Source organism: Schistocerca nitens, chromosome 9 (genome assembly GCF_023898315.1).
Source record: "Schistocerca nitens isolate TAMUIC-IGC-003100 chromosome 9, iqSchNite1.1, whole genome shotgun sequence".
Lineage (NCBI taxonomy): Eukaryota > Metazoa > Arthropoda > Insecta > Orthoptera > Acrididae > Schistocerca > Schistocerca nitens.
In genome coordinates this window covers 216,722,240-216,743,194 of record NC_064622.1, presented here as the reverse complement: position 1 = coordinate 216,743,194, position 20,955 = coordinate 216,722,240, and the positions used below count along the sequence as shown (strand labels likewise).

Below are 20,955 nucleotides of genomic sequence, written 5' to 3'. Positions count from 1 at the left end.
TTCCGAGGCCAAACTTCATGAAGATGAGCTCCTTGCCCTTGGAGATGATGTCGTCTGCGCCGCCTGTCATCTCGCTGAATTTCTGCATGAGATTTGGCGCTTCCGGGAACTTGGATCCCGACACGGGCGCGGTGGGTGACTCCTTGTTGTTGGGGATGACGAAGTCCGGAACGACGCTGGGCACGCCCTTCAGTGGTCGGCTGCTGGCCTGGGGTGGTTGTTGCTGTGCCTGCTGGCCCCCATCTTGCTGCTGTGGGCCCGACACTCCCTGTCCTTGTGCCGGACCCTGAGGCTGCTGCTGCGGTGGCTGCTGCGACAGCGGCTGCAAAGCCTGTTGGTGCTGCTGCTGTTGGTGTTGTGGCTGCTGACGGTGGTGGTCCTCTTGCCCGCGCTGTGGCCGCTGCGGTGACTGGTGGTGCCCCTCCTCTGGGGGGCCGCGCGGGCCCCAGTCTCCGCCCCCCCTACCACCTCTCCGACCGTGGGGTGGTAGTGGGCCGCCTCTCGACCTCTGACCCTGCTGTGGTAAAGTATCCATTTACTGTACAATATGTTTATTTTGAAATATATTTCCACCTGAACAGCTTCTTTGCTTCTCTTTTTTCATATCATTTCAGAAGAAATTAGTGGAAATTTAGCTCATGTACGATGAACAATCTAACCAGTTTTGTTTTGGCCCAAAGTTTTGCTCCTATTCTCAGTAAAAGTAATGTTGAATTAAATACATAATAACAACCTTCCAATCATTGTGTACTTCACAGAATACAAATGCAGTCCTGGACATCTAATCATTTGCTACAACATTTAAATTAATTGTCTTATAGCACACTTTTTGAATAGAATTGCTGGTTTCAGATATGTAATAACCATCTTCACACTCTACAATAAAACTAAAAGAAAGTACTTTACTAGCTACTGCATTATAAAATCAAAAACAAATGACAGGAGTTGTAGAAAAAAAAACAGTATACCTCTCATTTTGCTGCACAGTAACGAGTCATTACATGAAAAATAACACAGGTCAGAATTGTCATGTGTGCTTCAATGAGTTACACATTGGATGCAAAGTGAACCTAGAGGTCACTGATGCATGCCTACTGTACAAATAACTATACAAAGTAATTAAAAATAAATTCATTTAAAAGTACAGTTCTTAAATTATTCTCAGTTGTATATAAGAAATCAAGCTCTTTTAAAAAATGTTCATACAAAAAATGTATTGGTTGTCTGACAGTTTAAACTGGTCAGAAAAGCATAACAAGAATTGTAGCCATGAGAAAGTTACATACAACTACAAATACTGTGCCATTTGGTAACCTATGCATTTCACTACCTTCCCCCTATAAATCCTGCTACCTGTTATTTAGTTTATTGAAATACTGTCAAAACTACTTCCTTCCATTATTTATTGTCCAAATCAAAACATAATCAGGAATATGAGAAACAGGACAATATGTATGTGCCTAAAGGTTCTAATTTTAGAACCCTCAAAATGTATTAAATTTTAGAATGATATCTGTAATCGATTTTTGTTTTTTGAACATTTTGTTAAATTCTGACCATTTTAAATTGTCAGAAGACGACTGTATTTTTCATATTGTTAAACAGTTTTTAAAATATCTTGCTTTCTTATTTATAACTGAGAATATTTTAAAGAGACATATACTTTTAAATGAATTTCCTTTTAATTGCGTTGTATACTTATTTGTGCATTAGATACACATCAACAACCTCTACAATTTCTTTGCATCCTATCTATAACACGGCAGGTTTCACTCATGTTATTTTTACATGTTACTTGTTGCACTGCAGCAGAATGAGATGTATGTTGTGTTTTGTTATGCCTTTTCATTTGTTCTTAATTTCTTAATGCAATAACTAATAATGTACTTTCTTTTACTTTTCTAGTAGCGTCTCTAGATGGCTATTGCAAAGCTGAAACTAGTAATTCTATTCAAAAAGCTGTGAGATCATGACAGTTAAATCAACATTATGTACATGATGATTTTATGCCAAGTTCTGTTTGAATCATATGTTTCGTATACAACTCTATAGACAGTTGAGCAATGTATAACCAGTTCCTGCTATGATTTGGCAGACTTGATGTAATGTTTAGATATTTGTAATACATAAGAGATAATTAATCTGTGTGATAGTTAAACATTCGTGCTAGACTTGGATCAAAACATGGATCTCCTACTTAATGCAATCATTTGTAAGGACATACCACTATGCCTCTAAGACAGATTCAGAGTCATTTGTCTCCTCTTAAAATTTTTTTCTGTCTGAAATGATATGGAAGAAAAGATGAGCTACAGAAACCAACTGAATGGCTAACTTTAGATGAGCACAAAGTTATTGTGTGGATAGAACTGGGACCTGCCATATTAATGACTGACTGTTCATGCATACAGTCAAAGCTACTGAGATGTCAGTTCAGGTATATTGAAAAAAATGACATTGTTTCCCACAGTTAGTATCTATCTGTTTTGTATAGTTCATGCAAAATAAAGAAGAATTAAAAGATAGCAAATTGAATACATTGATGATGTGTCATTAGGAAACAAAGTGTCTTATTTTTATCACCATGTAGCTGTAATTATAAAGCAACCTAACTTCTATGAACATTCTTATTGTAACACACTGAAAACTGAAACATCAAATAGTTTAGTAATATTTATTTATTCATTAAATGCTTAAAAATTGAGTGGTTGGATAATATTTGCTGTAACTTTTGGTGGAAGTAATAATATAGCGAAGTGCAAACTCAGACTGTAAATCTCAAGCATTTGAAGGCAAACGTTCCTTCTTCGTAGATATGAGATAAATGAGACAGCAAGATGCATGTAAAATAATAACGGAAATAATAAACGTTTCAGCCTTGTGTTTCCTCATGCTTACTTTCCAAAAAAGGAACCTTCTTAATTTAAGATTTAAATTTCATGTCTATTTCCAAACATCCCTAATGTCCATATGTCTGCTGAGAGTTAAACTGACTGAATTATGATTTACACATTTAAGTTTTAATTTTTTAGTATTTTGAATTTAATTGAAAGCTTAAATTTATTATGTTTAACTCATAAGCAAGTACCCTGATCTGACTGTTACCTACTGAGTGATGTAGAACATATTAAAACTCCATCCCTTTAATATAATAAATATAACAAAATGATAAATTTTGTGGAAGATGCATGCATTTAAAATACCTTTTCCTTAAATGTAAAATTAATGAACATATTTTTATTTTGAAGAACGTGTTCTACAGTAAAAAGTATGTTGATAATTTTCAGTTGTTTGTTCAGGTGGAAATACATCTTAGTAAAAGCTTGTTACTGAAAATTTTAATACTGCTATTAAAAGCATAGTAAAAATAGTACATGCATTATTTATGGTAAATTTCCAAATAAAAAATGGTTTAGAAGTGCTCAACCTAAACTAGAGATCAAAATGAGATTTCAGAATTGTACTTTATGAAATAACAAATTAACAATTATCTCTAATTTACTGTCTTTTCTACCAGTAACTCTCACTGAAAGCTGAAGCAATGGATTATTTATAGTTTAAGTTCAGCACTCATAGTGAAGCAAAACATGGAGATTAAATGGGAAGGATTTGGAATGTCAACAAATAATATTTTCAGGTTGTTTCTACATTTTTCCCTTTCTGGTAGTATGAGGTATAATTTTAAAACTACAGTCAAACATTCACAAATGAATGGGGAAGGTATGTCTCTCTGTTCCCAAATGTTTAGATGCAATAGTTCATTTCAAACCTCACTTAAAACCATGTCTTTTTAATAGATGTAACAGGCATTATTAAGCATACACAACTGTGGCCTTCGTACAAAAAGGAAACATACATGATAGAACTAAAAACTCCTTAAGAAATAGGACTGAGTACTAAACAGAAGTGAAGTTTTTGCATTACAGGCATTACTCATAGACTCATTATTACGGGAAGAACAGTACTTCTTGAATATTAAATTCCAAAACTGGATTACAGTACTTAAAACTGAAAAAAAGAAAACATGTATGAACACAATAATTGAATTTAGTTTCATTATTCCCCGAGGCAGAGGACTTACAGCACCAGAGAAAGATGGGTTAATAAGAAGAAATGAATACATACAAAATTCCAGTGGTTTTATTTATTTTATAAATATTTAAAGGAAATAATCAAGATCAATCATACATTGCAAGGAAACAAGCATGAATCAGTAATCATTTGCATTCAATTTATCTCCTCCAATTTCTGTCTCTCTTGATCCATATTTACATAAACTTACCTACCCCTCTGTTCTCTGCTCTCTTGGAACACCTTTTCTGGATACCAATTCTTATAATTACTTATTTACATTGTTGTTAACTACACTGTCATGCCAAACTTCCACTAAGTCGAAACAGCAATTTATGTACACTCTGAAACTGTTATTTGTATTTGTATTTGCTATTAGATTTCTTAAGCAATTACATTAATTTTTTCATAGTCTGAGGACCAACAATATGAGAAAAATGTGATAGTATCACGTCCGGGATCAGCTAGAAGAAAGGATGAGAATTGTTCAGATCACACTGACATGTGGATTTCTGGGAACACATCAAAACACATTTATGAAATCTTACTAGATATGGTCTCATATGATGGCATATGAGAAACAGGAGAGTACCCAGTACTGAAATCAACAAGAAGAAAGCATTTTTTAAAAATTCTTCACTTTATTTCTAAATTGGGAAGACAGATATCCAGATGCCACTTAATCCCAGCAGTATAAGGAATTGATAAAGAGAATGATCACAGTTCGATTTTTCTCAGAGGTATTTTATATCATACATTACTATACCTCCCACAAAATAGTTACTTTTCCTTTGAAGGGAGAGGGGGGAGGGGGGGAGAAGCTAATGAAATGTTATGCTGCTTGGAAATCTGCATGGAATGCCTTTAATAGTTAAATGCATAATTATGACATACAAAAATGATATAAAGAATGGCAGAAGACAGACAAATATTAAGGATAGATTTTCCAGTGGCATGGTCACCACAATAAACTGTCTGAGTGGACACTGAGTGAATTAACATGCAGACCATCGCAGCCAAGCAGAAGAGTGAAGCATCTGTTCTTTAGATTGTCAGTTCTTGCTGAGTGATGCTATATGATGGAAGCTTTTGTACTGTGCAGTCTCAAATAAACATTTTATACTGAAACACCCATGTTTTGCATAGTACTGGAAAATTACTCAGGCAATATTATGAAAAGGGCAGATTGCTATTCACCGTAAAGTAGAGATGTTGAGTTTCAGACAGGCACAACAAAAAGACACACACACACACACACATATTCATGCAAACACAACTCACACACACATGACCACTGTCTCTGGCTGTTGTGAGAGACAGTTACTGGCCACAGACTGGACACATGTATGTAGGGTGTGTTTGCGTGAATGTGTGTGTGTTGTATACTGCAGAAGAAGTTATTTGGCCAAAAGCTTACTTGTTTAGCACTCTTTTAGTTGTGCCTGTCTGCGACTCAACATCTTCACTATATGGTGAGGAGCAATCTGTCCTTTTCATAATATTGTCATTATTCCACACTGGATTTTCTGTTGATTGGTGCACTAAATTCCATTATATGAAGGAAACTAGTGGTGACCCTGAATGCAGTGATTGCTATGATAACTGCGAAATTTTGGGTCAAGTCACTTTATTGTCTATTAGCAATACAGCCACTGGACATGAAACTTGGTTCATCTATCATTTCAGACAGCTCCATTACTCTGATTTCATCAAGAACTGTTGCTTCTCAGTGTTTGCATTGTCTTCAATAGCACATAGTGTGCAAAAGCAAACAATATGTTAATGTAAATATTGCTTCACAAGACAGTGTGCAAGGCAACAATGATCACCAATGGAGCCATTATTAGTGAAATTGTACTCTGAATCTACTAAGATGAGTATTAACGATACCATGCATTCAGCCAGAGATTGTGCAGATAGATATCATCCCGACCACCTCTTCAGAAAATGCTGTGCTGCGACTGAGCCATTCAAAACAGCCATTTTGTGTGCTCAACTGTTGTGCAATGTCGATGCAATGTTGAGTGCCATCACAAAATGTGGATGCTGCCAGCAGCACCAGTTTTAATATTCACACCCCACAATACATGTGTCACTGGACCATACAGCACAGCGCCTTCCTGCTTCTCAACCTAAAATTCTGCCTTTCTGCACTCATCAAGTGACATGCCCTGCATTCGGTGCTTGTGTGGACAGATATCGTGTTAAACACATCTTCTGCACCTACCACACCCTGTTTGCAGTTGTTTAACACAACTCTCTCACACACTCAACCATTGTGCAGTGTTGACACCATTCTGAGTGTACAACCAAGCTGTGGATGCCACTGGTGGCCCCAGTTGTACCTTATTATTCGGACCTCACATTATGTGTGTCACTGGACCATACAGCTTGGCATCATCCCACACCTCATCCTAAAATTTTGTATTTCTGTCCTGACCAAGTGACACTGTGGTTTGTGACAACTGAATGTGTCTTTCCTGCTCTGGGCATTGTGGATGACTATTTGAAGTTTGTTTTGCTAATCAGTCATCTGGCCTAACATGCTCAACCAATTAGTGACATTGTACTCACCCTGCCTGCCTACAACAAACACGACACCTTCACCACCTCATGCTACGGCTGACCACATAGCCTCCTGCCATTACTTGCACCAATCCCTTGTATACAATACCCCGGCATCATTGCTCCTCAAAGACATCGACCTCCGATCACACACTCCAGTGGTTTGCACTCTGGGACACAGGTGACCAATGCAGCTGAATGGAGGAGTGTAGCGTCTGTGCTTTGGACTGGCACATTTTGCGGAGTGATGCTAAATGTTAAAATAAATGTTTTATATTGAATCATTTCCACATGACAAAGGAAATTACCTACAAGTCAACTATGTTATGCCTTTCCTCTGCTCCTGCCATTCACTGTTGTTGTTAGAAGGAAATTAATATTTCAGCACACTTATACTTTCCACCCTCTTATCTGCTGTTGAGTTACTACTTATACCTGTAGAGTAGGTAACACTTTTGTTTTCCTACTCAAATTGACAGAGATCACACATCACTTCCAAACACAGCAACCCAAAATTGATACTCAAGAAATCAAACAAGAAGACAGTCTGACCAAAACTGGATGATATTGGCCTCAATAACTTTTACTTTTCAGATAAATGAAGCAACCTGTCTGATTCATCATGGTATTGAATAGTGAATGAGCATTACAAAAATGCTCAACGATTTCCAGCAGGAGACACTGGAAGAATGGTACTGTGCATTACAAAACAGTTACTATTAAAAGTCCTTCAGCATGAATCTTAAATAATGAACAAATTATTATACAATTCATTCAGAGTACCATCTCAAAATGAAATATGAAAGAATTTAAAATGAACGTGTACATTATTCACCCACTGGCATACAAATTACTACATGTTACAGGATATAAAAGCTGCAGATGCAAATAATAAATGACAGTGACTGTTTACTTGAAACACACCTCTTCAACAAGATTAGTACTTTTGAGAAATGTTTCGTGGCACAATATGTAGGGGCAACTAAAATAGAAAAGGATAAAATTTTGTGGCTATGATAATGTGACATGTACAGTGTAATATGATGTGAAATCTAAAGAGCCACAGCAGAGGGATGTTGCTCTGAGATAGTTGAATATATATTAGTCTTCATCACAGAATAACATTGTTTAATAAAACTGATCAAATACAATGAGTCTAAAAAATATTAAAATATGAGGAATGTGAACAGAACTAAAAAACAGATGACTCATTTTGTAGGATGTAATAGGTCCGGGGGAGGGGGGGGGGGGGGGGGAAATTATACAAGAAACGTAAATGATTGACTATGATACATTAAAGACAATAAACACACAAGTTTATATGTTATACTCACTGATAAAAGATTCTATCTGTTGTTCCCTCAAAACAATTGTAACAATTTCACATTTATGTTAAGTTTATTCCATACACTTATTTAATTCTGTCAAGAGTGTCTCTTTCTCAGTTTTATGACAAGCTTTTTCAATTTATTTACACATGTCTCTCAGTTCTCTCAAATTTGCTTATCTGAATTTCCTATAGATTTGATGTCTCAGTTACCTTTAGTGATGGATGTGAAATTCATTATTACAAAGATCAACAGCACTTGTGTATTAAGGGATGTGAAGAGTGTTTTAAGCTACAACAGGGTTGCTACATTTGAAAATAAAATCAGTTTATGAATATTAGAACATTTTTCATGTGACACACTTACCTCTATCTATCAAAATTCTTGAAAACAATGAAAATTGATTATTGGATGTGGATTAATTTAATTATTCTAAAAATGTAAATGTTGGGAGTCAATCAATCAAAATACATACAAGGAACTCAATGAAGTTAATGAAGAAGATTAACAATATTACAATGAGTATGCTCAAGCATGCTGACCTGCATTGCGTTAATTGACATCTGCATGTCAGAACTGAGAGTTTGGATAACAATTATTGGAAGTGATTGCATGTTGTTCTAGGTTCATGAAGGTTTGTGCATTATATTTACTCAGAAGAAGTGTGTAAACAATACACACTTATTTTCACTCTGCAGTGGAATGTGCTCAGATATGAAACTTCCTGGCTGATTAAAAGTGTGTGCTGGACCAAAACTCAAACTTTGGACTTTTGACTTTTGCAGACAAGTGCTCTACCAGCTGGACTATCCAAGTACAGCTCACAATCCATCCTCACAGCTTTACTCCCACCAGTATTTCATCTCCTACCTCCCTAACTTCACAAAAGTTGTCCTGCACAGCTTGTGGGGCTAGCACTCCTGAAAGAAAGGATATTGTCAAAATATGGCTTATCCATAGCCTGGGGGAGTTTTCAGAGTGAATTTTTCACTCTGCAGTGGAGTACGCACCGATATGAAACTTCCTGGCAGAGTAAAACTGTGTGCTGGACTGAGACAAAAACTCGGGACCTTTCCCTTTCACAGGCAACTCCTCTACCAACTGAGCTACCCAAATGCAGACTCTTGTGACACATGCAATGGTCTTTCTGGGTCAAATACTTTTTTCCTTATTCCACTTCCATCCTATCCTAAAATACTTTCAATATTTCAACTGACACCAGTGGTCACACTCTTTGTCTCCACTTTCTTAATTTGCTAGTGTTCCACTTCATTGATGTTCTTTCACATTTTTGGATTTACAGGTTACTTTTCATGCTGTAATATTGTCTGGCTGTTCATAATGACAATTTTCTGTCTTCACTTTATGAATCCACTCAGTAGCTCTAAAAATAAATAACATGTCTTGGCTCTTAATTATGCATGTCTTACTATGGACCGGCACAAGTGAAAAATTAACAACTAGATTCTCTCATCTAAAACACAACACGAAAGGCAATGGATGGAAAGTAGACATATTTTAAAACCTTGTCAAATTTTGATTGTACAGCATTAAAAATAAGCATAACGGATAGAGCAAATTGGTGAATTGTACTAACAGAAGGAAAACAAATAATGTGTGGAAAATAATATTGGAAAAATAACAGCCTCTGCTGGTAATGCTTTTGTCAAGGAGGTCCTTCAAGTTCATCATAACTTACTGCACAATCTCATGTGGTACTACTGCAATTTTATTCATGATGACATTCTTCAAATCTACGAGTGTTCACAGTTTATCGATATACACTAGATATACCCAAACGTAAATGTCATGTGGAAATGAAATCTGGGAGGCAGGGAGGCCAGGAAATGTCACCATGTCAAGAAATCACACGTCCAGGGAAATTCAATCACACTGAGTTCAGTGAATTCCTTGCTGCATGAGCAGTGACACATCTTGTTGAAGCCACAAGTTACCAGTGTCAATTTCATTTACCTTAGGATGATGGATGAAAAAGTCTTCAAGTATAGGGATGTAAAGCTCAGAATTCACTGTCACTGCCCCATTTCTCTCATTTTGGTTGTTGGTATAATTCTCGGGGTTGTTAAGAGCTCAATAAAGGCAATTTTGTTTGTGATGTCACTTTCCATGTGGAAGTGAACTGGTTCTGTAAACATCATCACTTTATGTTCATCATCTAAATTTATAAAATGTGTGCACTGAATTGTTCATGTTGATGGTAGTCAGTCGGAAGAAGCTTTTGAATGAACACATTTTTGCAAGGGTGAAATGTCAGATGTTTGTCAATGAAATTAGATTTTGAAAAGAAATTCTGAATGCTTGAGAGCAGCGTTTAGCTGAATGGCTTTGACTATGATTAACAGACATTCTCACACAATTCACTTTTTCTGGTGTGACTACCATTCAATGAGGGCCAGTGTTCTGTTCATTTTCATATTACCAAACATGTGAAAATCATTCACTCATCTCAAAACAGTATTACAATAAGTATTAAAATCATGAACACAGATGTTAAAGTGATGATGGAAGACATGCTGAGTGGCCATGGTAGACCCACTATTTTGAATAAATATATTCATGACAAACACACGATGCTCAATGCTTCAGTTACCCATTGCACCTAAATTTACTTATGGGTGGATTGGGTCATTGACCTTGAGTGGCTCTGATAGTAAAAGTACTACTCATTATAAAAAAAATCAATTTCCTGTTCTCTACCCTGTATGGAAATCTTGTACATTGACTGTTAAATTAGAAAAAAAGAGGCACGTTTACATCAGCTTTACTGCATGATAAGTATGCCATTAGGCTACCATATTAGGATAGTCTTTTCTTTCAGTGTGCTCTTTTCACCATAAAGAATACAGTCATGAACAGAAATAACTTTATTTTACATATGGTTTATTTCTCTTTAGCTATAAATAAATAACAATGTATCATGTCTCTGGCAGCCATTCCTAATGTCAGATAAAATCTGATTAGGTTTACTTGTCTTCATAATGTATGTAATATAACAGCCTCCTATCTTCCAAATATAACCAGTATACTAACATATTTTTATGGACATAAAAGTTGATGAACAGCAGCTGAAGTTCACAAAACGAAATGCCGTAGCATGCTCGATGGTAAGAAATCTTTCTATTAATTATATAAGACATTAACATACATCCTATTCCAGATCAAACATATTTATAAAGTGATCTTAACAAATAATGCAAGCTGTAGTAATTAATGATAGTTTTTACAGAAGCAACACGTTATAGTTGTGTCTGTACTAATGTAAGAGTTATTACGCAAAATTATAGAGTTTACAATATGCATGATGATGAATTTATATTTTATGATATTTATTGTAATCTACTAAATTATCATGTACTACATTTTTGGGATCCAATTATGAAACCAATTTCATTACAAAACAATCAGGGCTAATAATTTTGTTTTTCATTCTCTAACCTGCCCTTATACTTATGGTTTGATATGACAATGGTGGAAGCTGAAGAAATGAGTTAAAATTTGTGCCATAGCTGGGCACTGAATTATGGTTTGAATTCATGATATGATCTATTCAACATGAAGGGCGAGTGGATGAATTTATTAACTGTTTCCCATCAGAAGCTCTCAGCTTCCTGACTTATTATCCCTGGGAAATGACTATGATCAATGGACAAAACAAATTTTTCTGTGAAGGGTGCAAGTTTTATTTGCTAATGACTGGATTTATTTTTGGTAAATATACATTTTTAAGAAATGTTTAATAAATGGTCCCCATAAACAGTCATTTGAACTATGATATACTGCAAAGTTTTGCAGAACATTAGGAAGTATTTTTCTATTTAATATGTTATGAACTGCAGATTTTCGGTCTGTATTTTATGTTTTCTTCTGACTTTTCTTGTATATTACTTATCTCAAGAATTTTTTAATGATCTCATTTCTGATTGTATCTGTGGTCTGGTAATTCTCAAAAATTTTATTTCTGCTGATGCTGATGCAAACAGCAAAATTACCATAGCAGCAATTTGTTTTTGTTCATAGCATGTCATGTTCCAAGAATTTATTTCTATTTATTTATATTCTGAAGTGCAATATGTTGTTTCATAGAAGTGAAGGCACAATATCTTATGAATATGGAAAGATTATTCCAATTATTCTAGTGCAGTGATTCAGAACAACATGGAGACATTTTGGTGCACATGAGAGAAGGTAACTGATGTAGCAATTTTATTTTTGTGTCACTACTGATAGAAAAGCGAAATTTTTGAGACCTAGGGAATAATGCGAAAGGAAAGATAGAATAAGAATTTGGACATTAACGAAGAACTTCAGATAGGCAATGAACAAGAAAAGTTAGAAGAAAATAGAAATATATAGACTGAACACCTAAGTTAATGGCCCCAAAAATAGTACTTTGTTTCTTATTTTAAACCTATGATTCACTACCATGCAGCAATGTTCATAGAGAAACATCTTATAAGATGGTTTACTTGCCTGTTGATTGTTTCTAACATGATGCTAAGCTTGTTCACTTTATTCCATTGTCTTTGGGTGCGCATCCAATACAGTATTACTTCTCCTTTTGATATTTTGGCTGATAATCTTACAGCCACCTTCAGGGCAGAATATAACTGCTTGACACACTACTGTGGAGAAAACATACCATATTGTGTCAAGTGGTTTGAATTCTGTCAGCGACTTATCTCAGAGATGGCTGTTAGATTATCAGCTGAAATATCAGAAGAAGAAATAATACTGTTCCAGATGCACACCTGAAAGATGATAGAATATTCTATCCACCTTGAAAACTTAAAGAACTACATTATTCACTTTACTAGTACTGCAGCCATAAAATTTCACAACTGAAGTAATGTTATATTATCATCAACACTTTGAGTTTGGATAGAATTTTGGCTTAGTAATCCATTGTTTTATTCTCATGAGCTGACATTTTCCAATTGTATTCAGTACATATTTTGGTATGTTCACACATTGGTCTAAAGAATTGTAGGTGATGCCTACAATGTTCATTTGAGATCTGCCTTACCTTCTAATTTCTTCCTTGCAGCCAAATAAAGTGAAATATATAATGATGTACTTGTAAAGGAAGTGTATTTTATTATCACGCTGTTTCATAAATCAGAATGTCATCTGTGAGAGTGACATACCTAGCAACTCAGGTGCAGTTCTACTCAAAGAAACCCTCAATAATTGTGTTAGATTTGTATGAGAAACAGTGAGAAGATATGAGGGAATTTGTGGTGTTTTCCAGGTCACTACATTTAGACCTATCGAACCTGTCTATGATACTATCAAACAAGATATGTGCATCTTGGAACCTACTAAAGCTTGTAATGGCTCACGGAGTCCATCCCAAAGTGTGGTCCTGCTTTCGGCAAGGTAAAAGGGGTTCTACACTCTACACACTAGCTATGTGTTATAACTCATGAGTGTAGTTATATATGTGTCTAAAAAACTTGATAAATCTGTGGTGCTATCCACAGTCAGTTACTCAGAATATACTATTTTTTAAATGGTTAATGGTCTGACAAATCTCCATAATTTCTACAAGCTTTCATTCCTAGTTGTGTCATTCACATTGTACGTAACTGATAATCACAAATAAGTGCTGAAAATTAACTACTACTTTAACCACATGCTGACAAAAGAATATACTTATAGCTGATGAGATAATGATGAAAATATTGTTAGAAGTGAGTAATAACGTCTTTGAAATCATTACTGGTTGACAGATAAATATAAATAAAAGCAATTAGCATAAATATACGAAGCACACATAGTGGGAATGCTGATATTTCAGAACTATGTTTTATGGGGGATATGTTTTTTTCAAACACCAGTCAGTCATGAAATTAAATCCACCTGGGAGATCTGATGAAGCTTTGTGCAGGTGTATTGCCCGTCAATTGCATTATGTTGCACTTGGGGCATTCAACATCAAATGGATCAGGGATCCCCACTTGAGGATTTCTAAATCCAATGAATTTTTTGGGAAAGTTCCACAGTGTCTTGGATGGATATTTCCAAATGTTTCAGCTTGATATCTCCTTGGATTTCATTTCTGTAGCCTCTCACATTTAGGGGTCACAAGTTTGCAAAAATACCAACTTTGGATAACTTTTATGAAAGATGCTCTTAACTTACATGCCCCTGGTTTTATATACTTTTGTCCCGAATAAGAATATATTACTGATTACATTTTTAAATGCATCTGGTGACAGGTGTACTGCTTCAAAATTGGGTGAAAATTCATTGTGTGACCAGAAGAGCTCATCTTTAACCAGGCCTAAATCATACTTTTATGGACAGATTCAGCCAAGAAGTGGTAACATAACACACTGTCATGCTGCCTCCTTGTGCTTTTTGTACAATAGCCTCAGTCATTTTCCATCAAAATGTATGCACCTGCAAATTTGATGAAAACGTTTTGGGAGCCAAATTTTGGATAGTTTTGGGGGCACATATCTCAATTGTATGTTCTTCAATCTCTTTTTATGTTGCTATATCTAGAAAGAGCATTCTTTATGCTTCAGGAGCTACATCATTTAACTTTTGATCCATACCTGCTTATATCCAAAAAACACAGTTGTTACTTTTCATACTCAGTGTCTATGCTTGAATGTGATGTTAATGAGTAAAGAGAAAGTAATATTAGTAGAAATTGCTTGTATGTCCATAAAAACACAAGTGTAGTTATGTAGAAGTGAGGCACTGAGAACCATAAGGGCCTAAGGCACACCATCATCAATTTTGAGATTGTAGTGTGCTCCTGAGAGCTTTTGATCTTATTTGTGAACCAGATTTATCTATATCTGTAGGCTCACATTGTACTTATGAACATTCAAAAAAAGTTGTCATTCCAATTTCTTGGTATTCTTTACCCTATGCGCCCAAAGCACAGAGCATAATTTTGTTACACTGTGTTGCTCAACTGTGATGCTGGCTTGCCTACAGCAGGTATGTAGAATTAGTACTTCATAACTGGAGGTGTATCAGCAGTTTTATCTGAACATCAATACACAGAATGTGCTTAATGAAAATGATGATGATGAGAACAATTTGTGTTGGAACAGAATGAGACTTTCACTCTGCAGCGAAGTGTGTGCTGATATGAAACTTCCTGGCAGATTAAAACTGTTGGAACAGTTCATAATTGTGTGTAAACTTCATTTACTATCTGTTCTTTATGTTCTGATTCTAGTTTCACATTAATTACAAACTTTGCATCTGTCAAAAGAGACTATTTTCACAACCCTATACATGGAAATTTTGAGAATTAGCCATTAATTAATTATTAATCTAATACTAAATTTTAATTAATATTTCATAACAAAAAGTGGATACATTTTTTTATGGGAAGTTTAGGATGTTGAAGCTTGGTTAAAAAACAGTTCAGACCTAAGAGACTAAAGGTCTGTCTACAAATTTGATTTTCACAAACATTCATTTTTCTCTGGATTTTGTGTTTGTGCTTTGGGACCTTATGGCTTTCAGTGTCTCAAATCAGCTTCAGGCAATAAGTCACAATAAAACAAATGAAAATCCAGGTGGATAGAACTTTAAACACACTGCAATAGTTCTTTTCTTCTCACTATAGAGATGATCCATTGAGCTGCAGATAGGCGCAACTAAAAGGCTATTACATATTATAGCTTTTGGCCAAAGCCATCTTCAGCAAAGAAAAAACACACACATAGTGTATGCCTGCAACTCAATTGGTTATTTTACGGCGAGTAGCAATTTGTCCTTCTCGTTATATTGTTGATATTCCAACCTGGGGTTTCCTTTGTTTGGAACAATTCTTTTCCACTTCAGACTATATACATTTTTAATACTGTCTTTTGCAGATTCTGAATAAATACAGGTGTCCCACACAAAATCTGCATGCCTCACACACCAGGTAATCATCTCTAATTGAATTGCTTGTGAAGTGGCAACACTGTCTTGAAAGTTGGCTACACTGCATTTTATTGGAAATCTGAGTGAAGTTGTTTGTTCATTTGTCAGTTTTTGTGAGAAGCTCATATTTTTGAGTTTTTACAGAAATGGGGCTGTTTGCATGAAAACAGCAAATTGAATTTGTGGAGTATTATCTAAAGACAGGCTCCATCGAGGAATATAAAGAAATGTTTCAAGTGACATATCCTATAGTAACTAGCAATATCCAAGATCTGTGCAAGAAATGTAGGGCTGTAGGGTCTGTTCAGAATGTGCAGCGGAAGAATAGGTGACCAACAGTGAGGATCCCTGAAACTGAAGACTGTATTTGCATGGACATTACAAGATGTCCCTGCAAGTCAGTGAGGAGGTTATCAAAGCATGTTGGTCAATCTCATACATCATGTCACTGTGTACTAAAGGATATGAAATTACAAGCCTTTCATGCGAGTATGGTGCAGAAGTTGAAATTTGAGGATCAGGGGAAAAAAAAGATTTAATTACTGTAACTGACTGTTAACATCAATTGTTAAATGTTTCTTGGACCCTTTATTTTACTGGATGTCAGATGACACCTGGTTTCATTTCTTACACTATGTAAACTTCAGATATTGATTGCAGAACAACCCACATATTTTACAGGAAGAACATCTCCACTCAGAGAAGAAATGATTGAATACAAATAGTGGGTTCATGCTGACAACAATACACTAGAGAAGTGTCATGCAGCTGTACTAAAATTTTAGAGGAATTTGTTCTAAAAGAAATCATGGTCTGCCAAGCCACCATTTCATTTCAAAACACAAAAGTTCAAATCTGAGGCATCTGAAAGATAATCTAGCAGATTCCAGAATGAGATTTTCACTCTGCAGCGGAGTGTGCGCTGATATGAAACTTCCTGGCAGATTAAAACTGTGTGCCTGACCGAGACTCGAACTCGGGACCTTTGCCTTTCGCGGGCAAGTGCTCTACCATCTGAGCTACCGAAGCACGACTCACGCCCGGTACTCACGGCTTTACTTCTGCCAGTACCTCATCTCCTACCTTCCAAACTTTACAGAAGCTCTCCTGCGAACCTTGCAGAACTAGCACTCCTGAAAGAAAGGATATTGCGGAGACATGGCTTAGCCACAGCCTGGGGGATGTTTCCAGAATGAGATTTTCACTCTGCAGCGGAGTGTGCGCTGATATGAAACTTCCTTCCAGATTAAAACTGTGTGCCCGACCGAGACTCGAACTCGGGACCTTTGCCTTTCACGGGCAAGTGCTCTACCATCTGAGCTACCGAAGCACGACTCACGCCCGGTACTCACAGCTTTACTTCTGCCAGTACCTCATCTCCTACCTTCCAAACTTTACAGAAGCTCTCCTGCGAACCTTGCAGAACTAGCACTCCTGAAAGAAAGTATATTGCGGAGACATGGCTTAGCCACAGCATGGGGGATGTTTCGAGAATGAGATTTTCACTCTGCAGTGGAGTGTGCACTTATATGAAAATTCCTGGTAGATTAAAACTGTGTGCTCGACCGAGACTCGAACTCGGGACCTTTGCCTTTCACGGGCAAGTGCTCTACCATCTGAGCTACCGAAGCACGACACGAGGTAGGAGATGAGGTACTGGCAGAAGTAAAGCTGTGAGTACCGGGCGTGAGTCATGCTTTGGTAGCTCAGATGATAGAGCACTTGCCCGCGAAAGGCAAAGGTCCCGAGTTCGAGTCTCGGTCGGGCACACAGTTTTAATCTGCCAGGAAGTTTCAATCTAGCAGATGCTGAAGTGACAATTTTGATGGATTTTTATGAGAGATATTCATTTGTCATTCAACATGTTTTCAAGGGTTTCACACGCCTTTGTTGTTTACTTTGATGGTAAAAATCTACATCTGTATTATTAGTGATGCCTTAATCATGCTATCATTGCAGTTCATGCACTCATAATGAGGCTGTTTAAATATCTGAGGATAAAAATAGGGGGACTTAAGCACATTCACTACTTTAGTGATATTATTGCTTCCCAAGACAAGAATTTTATGTATTTTATCAATTTGGTGTCTGTACTGAGGGGGATTTCTTTAGAAGTAGCAATTGAAATTCTCTTTATGATGGAGCTGGAGGAATAGCTAAATGACTGGCAGCTCATGTTCATTTACAAATGTCTTCAAATAACCAAATATTGACACCTCTTGATCTTTACAACTTCTGCAATGACAATATTTCAAGTATAATCTTTTTATGATGTACAGAAAGAAATTGAGAAAATTCAGTTTGATCAGGAAAGAAGCTTTGCCAAAGGCCACACAATTGCTGGGACAAGAGAAAATTACCAGTTCACGCCCACTGGTTTAAGCAAGATCAGAGTAATCCATTTTTCCAATGATGCTTCAATATGCCGTTCAAGCATTTCAAGCAGATGAAAAAAATTCTAGCCTTGCTCAGCTTTATGCACCCTGTGGTGTTATCTATTCACTTTACTGGCCACCTACTAAAAATATTTGCTGGATTCCAGAGTATCACATTTTTAAAATCATAAAAGTACCATCAACAACATCAGGAAGGCAATATATTTAAACAGAGTCTGAACAAGATTGTATTAGCAATTTACACAGTTTGAAGTGGAAAATAATTATTCCAGTTGTACAGTACGTTTAAAGTTCTAATGTTCTAGATTTTCATTTGTTTTTTGTTGCTTATTCCTTGAAGTTGATTTGTGCACAACTAAACTTGATTTTTATGTTTGTAAAAGCAGTTTTCACTGGTTTTACTTTCTCTTCACTCATTAGTGTCATATTTGAGCATATTACAATGTATATGAAAAGTCATAACATTAAGTGATGTTTTTTCAGTCATAAGCAGGAATGGGTAAAAAATAAAATATATAGCTTCTGAAGCTTTCAGGATACAGCAAGATCAAAAAACGTTAAATAACATATAGTTGAGAAATGGGCCCCCAAAACTATGAAAAATTTGGCACTTAAAATGTTTCCATCAAATCTGCAGGTGCATATATTTTGACAAAAAAGGACTGAGGCTATTGTACAAAAAGCACAAGAAGGCAGTGCGGCTGTGTGTCATGTTACCACTTCTTGGCTGAACCTGTTCATAAAAGTAAGATTTAGGCCTGGTTAAAGATGAGCTCTCCTGGTCACACAGTGAATTTTCATCCAATTTTGAAGTAGTACATCCGTCACCAGTTGCATTTAAAAGTATAATTGGTAATATATTTTAATTCAGCACAAAAAGCTATTTAAGCATATAAAGTCATGGGCATGTAAGTTAAGAGCACCTTTCATAAAAATTATCCCAAGTTGCCATTTTTGCATGGTGGTGCAAACTTTTGACCCTTAAATGTGAGAGGCTATAGGAATGGAACCAGAGAAGACGTTGAGCTGAAATTTTTATATATACATCCAAGACATTGTTGAACTACTCCAGAAATTTCATTGGATTTGGAAATGTTTGATGGGGACCATCTCTAAATCTGCTACACTTGATGTGGAATGACACACTTTTAAGTTCTGAATGATGGTGAGCAAATAAAAATATGTGGAATTATAGTCTCCCAACAAGTGTGAAATGGTGCTGTCATTCACTGAGCATTTCTGCCTGATTTCAAGCAATCCACAGAATATAACTGTCATGTGTGATGGAAAAGTGCAGCAATGTTGCAGGAGCTCACTGCAGGTGCAACAAAGAGACCCCTGCAGCATTTTTGATTGTAAGTATTTGATCACTCACCATGCAGCAGAGACATGACTCCTTCTGACTGTCATCTCTTTACTCACATGAATCACAGGCTATGATAATGGCACATTGGCACAGACAATCAACTGCAGATGAGCGTAGGGAATTGGCAGAAAGCGCAGGTGGTTGCCTTCTATGATGAGGATATTGGAACATTAGTACAAAGCTATGACAAATGTCTTAAGTTGTAATGGTGACTATGTAGATAAACAGCTGGAATATGTAGCTAAATAGTGCAAATAAAATGTTTTTGATTTTCACTGTAATTTACATTTCATGACTGATTGGAGCTAGAAAAAAAGATAGCCCTCATAGCACAAATATTATTGGCACATTACAGGACATCAAGTTTCCTGAAATGCACAGTGTAAACTATCATGGTTATGGACTACACAGTGCTGTTATGAAAAAAAAAAAAAAAAATTGTGATATGCATTACATGCTGTCAAAAATGAAAACTGTCACTAATTATGACAGTATAAGAATGGAATATAATACTTCAATCCAATATGTCACAAGTTTTCTGAGAAAACAGATCTGATTCTCATATTGCATATGGGAAAGACACAAATCAAAAAAAGTTTTGCATCACCTCAGTTTCTAAAGTTCCAGAACCTGTACAGAAAACTGGAATAGAGATCAACAGAAACATCATTTCCGCTCTTTTTACTGCTCATGAAAACCACACATTGCATGTTGTACCACCATACAGCGAGACCTTCAGAGGTGGTGGTCCAGATTGCTGTACACAGCGGTACCTCTAATACCCAGTAGCATGTCCTCTTGCATTGATGCATACCTGTATTCATTGTGGCATACTATCCAGATTGTCCCACTCCTTAATGGCAATTCGGCATAGATCCCTTAGAGTGGTCGGTGGGTCACGTTGTCCATAAACAGCCCTTTCCAATCTATCCCAGGCACGTTTGATAGGGTTCATGTTTGGAGAATATGCTGGCTACTCTAATTGAGCAGTGTTGCTATTCTGAACGAAGTCATTCACAAGATGTGCATGAGGGGGGCACAAATTGTCATCCATGAAGAAGAATGCCTCACCAATATGCTGCTGATATGGTTGCACTATCTGTCGGAGGATGGCATTCACATACCGTACAGCTGTTATGGCGCCTTCCATGATCACCAGTTGTGTACATTGACCCCACGTGATGTCACCTCAAAACGGCAGGGAACCTCCACCTTGCTGCACTTGCTGGACAGTGTGTCTATGGTGCTTAGCCTGACTGGGTTGCCTCCAAACACATCTCCGACGATTGTCTGGTTGAAGGCTTATGTGACA

At 36.5% G+C, this 20,955-nt stretch overlaps 1 protein-coding gene across 1 annotated transcript in view; it reads right to left on the bottom strand.

The window, feature by feature from the left end:
- Positions 1-335: 335 nt before the first annotated feature.
- LOC126204134 (RIMS-binding protein 2-like) overlaps positions 336-20,955 on the bottom strand; it is a 243,362-nt gene continuing 222,742 nt past the window's right edge. The window contains exon 5 of the mRNA XM_049938547.1: positions 336-517. Within this exon, the coding sequence (XP_049794504.1) occupies positions 462-517 (56 nt within the window). The 3' untranslated portion in view covers positions 336-461. The remainder of the gene's footprint in view (positions 518-20,955) is intronic.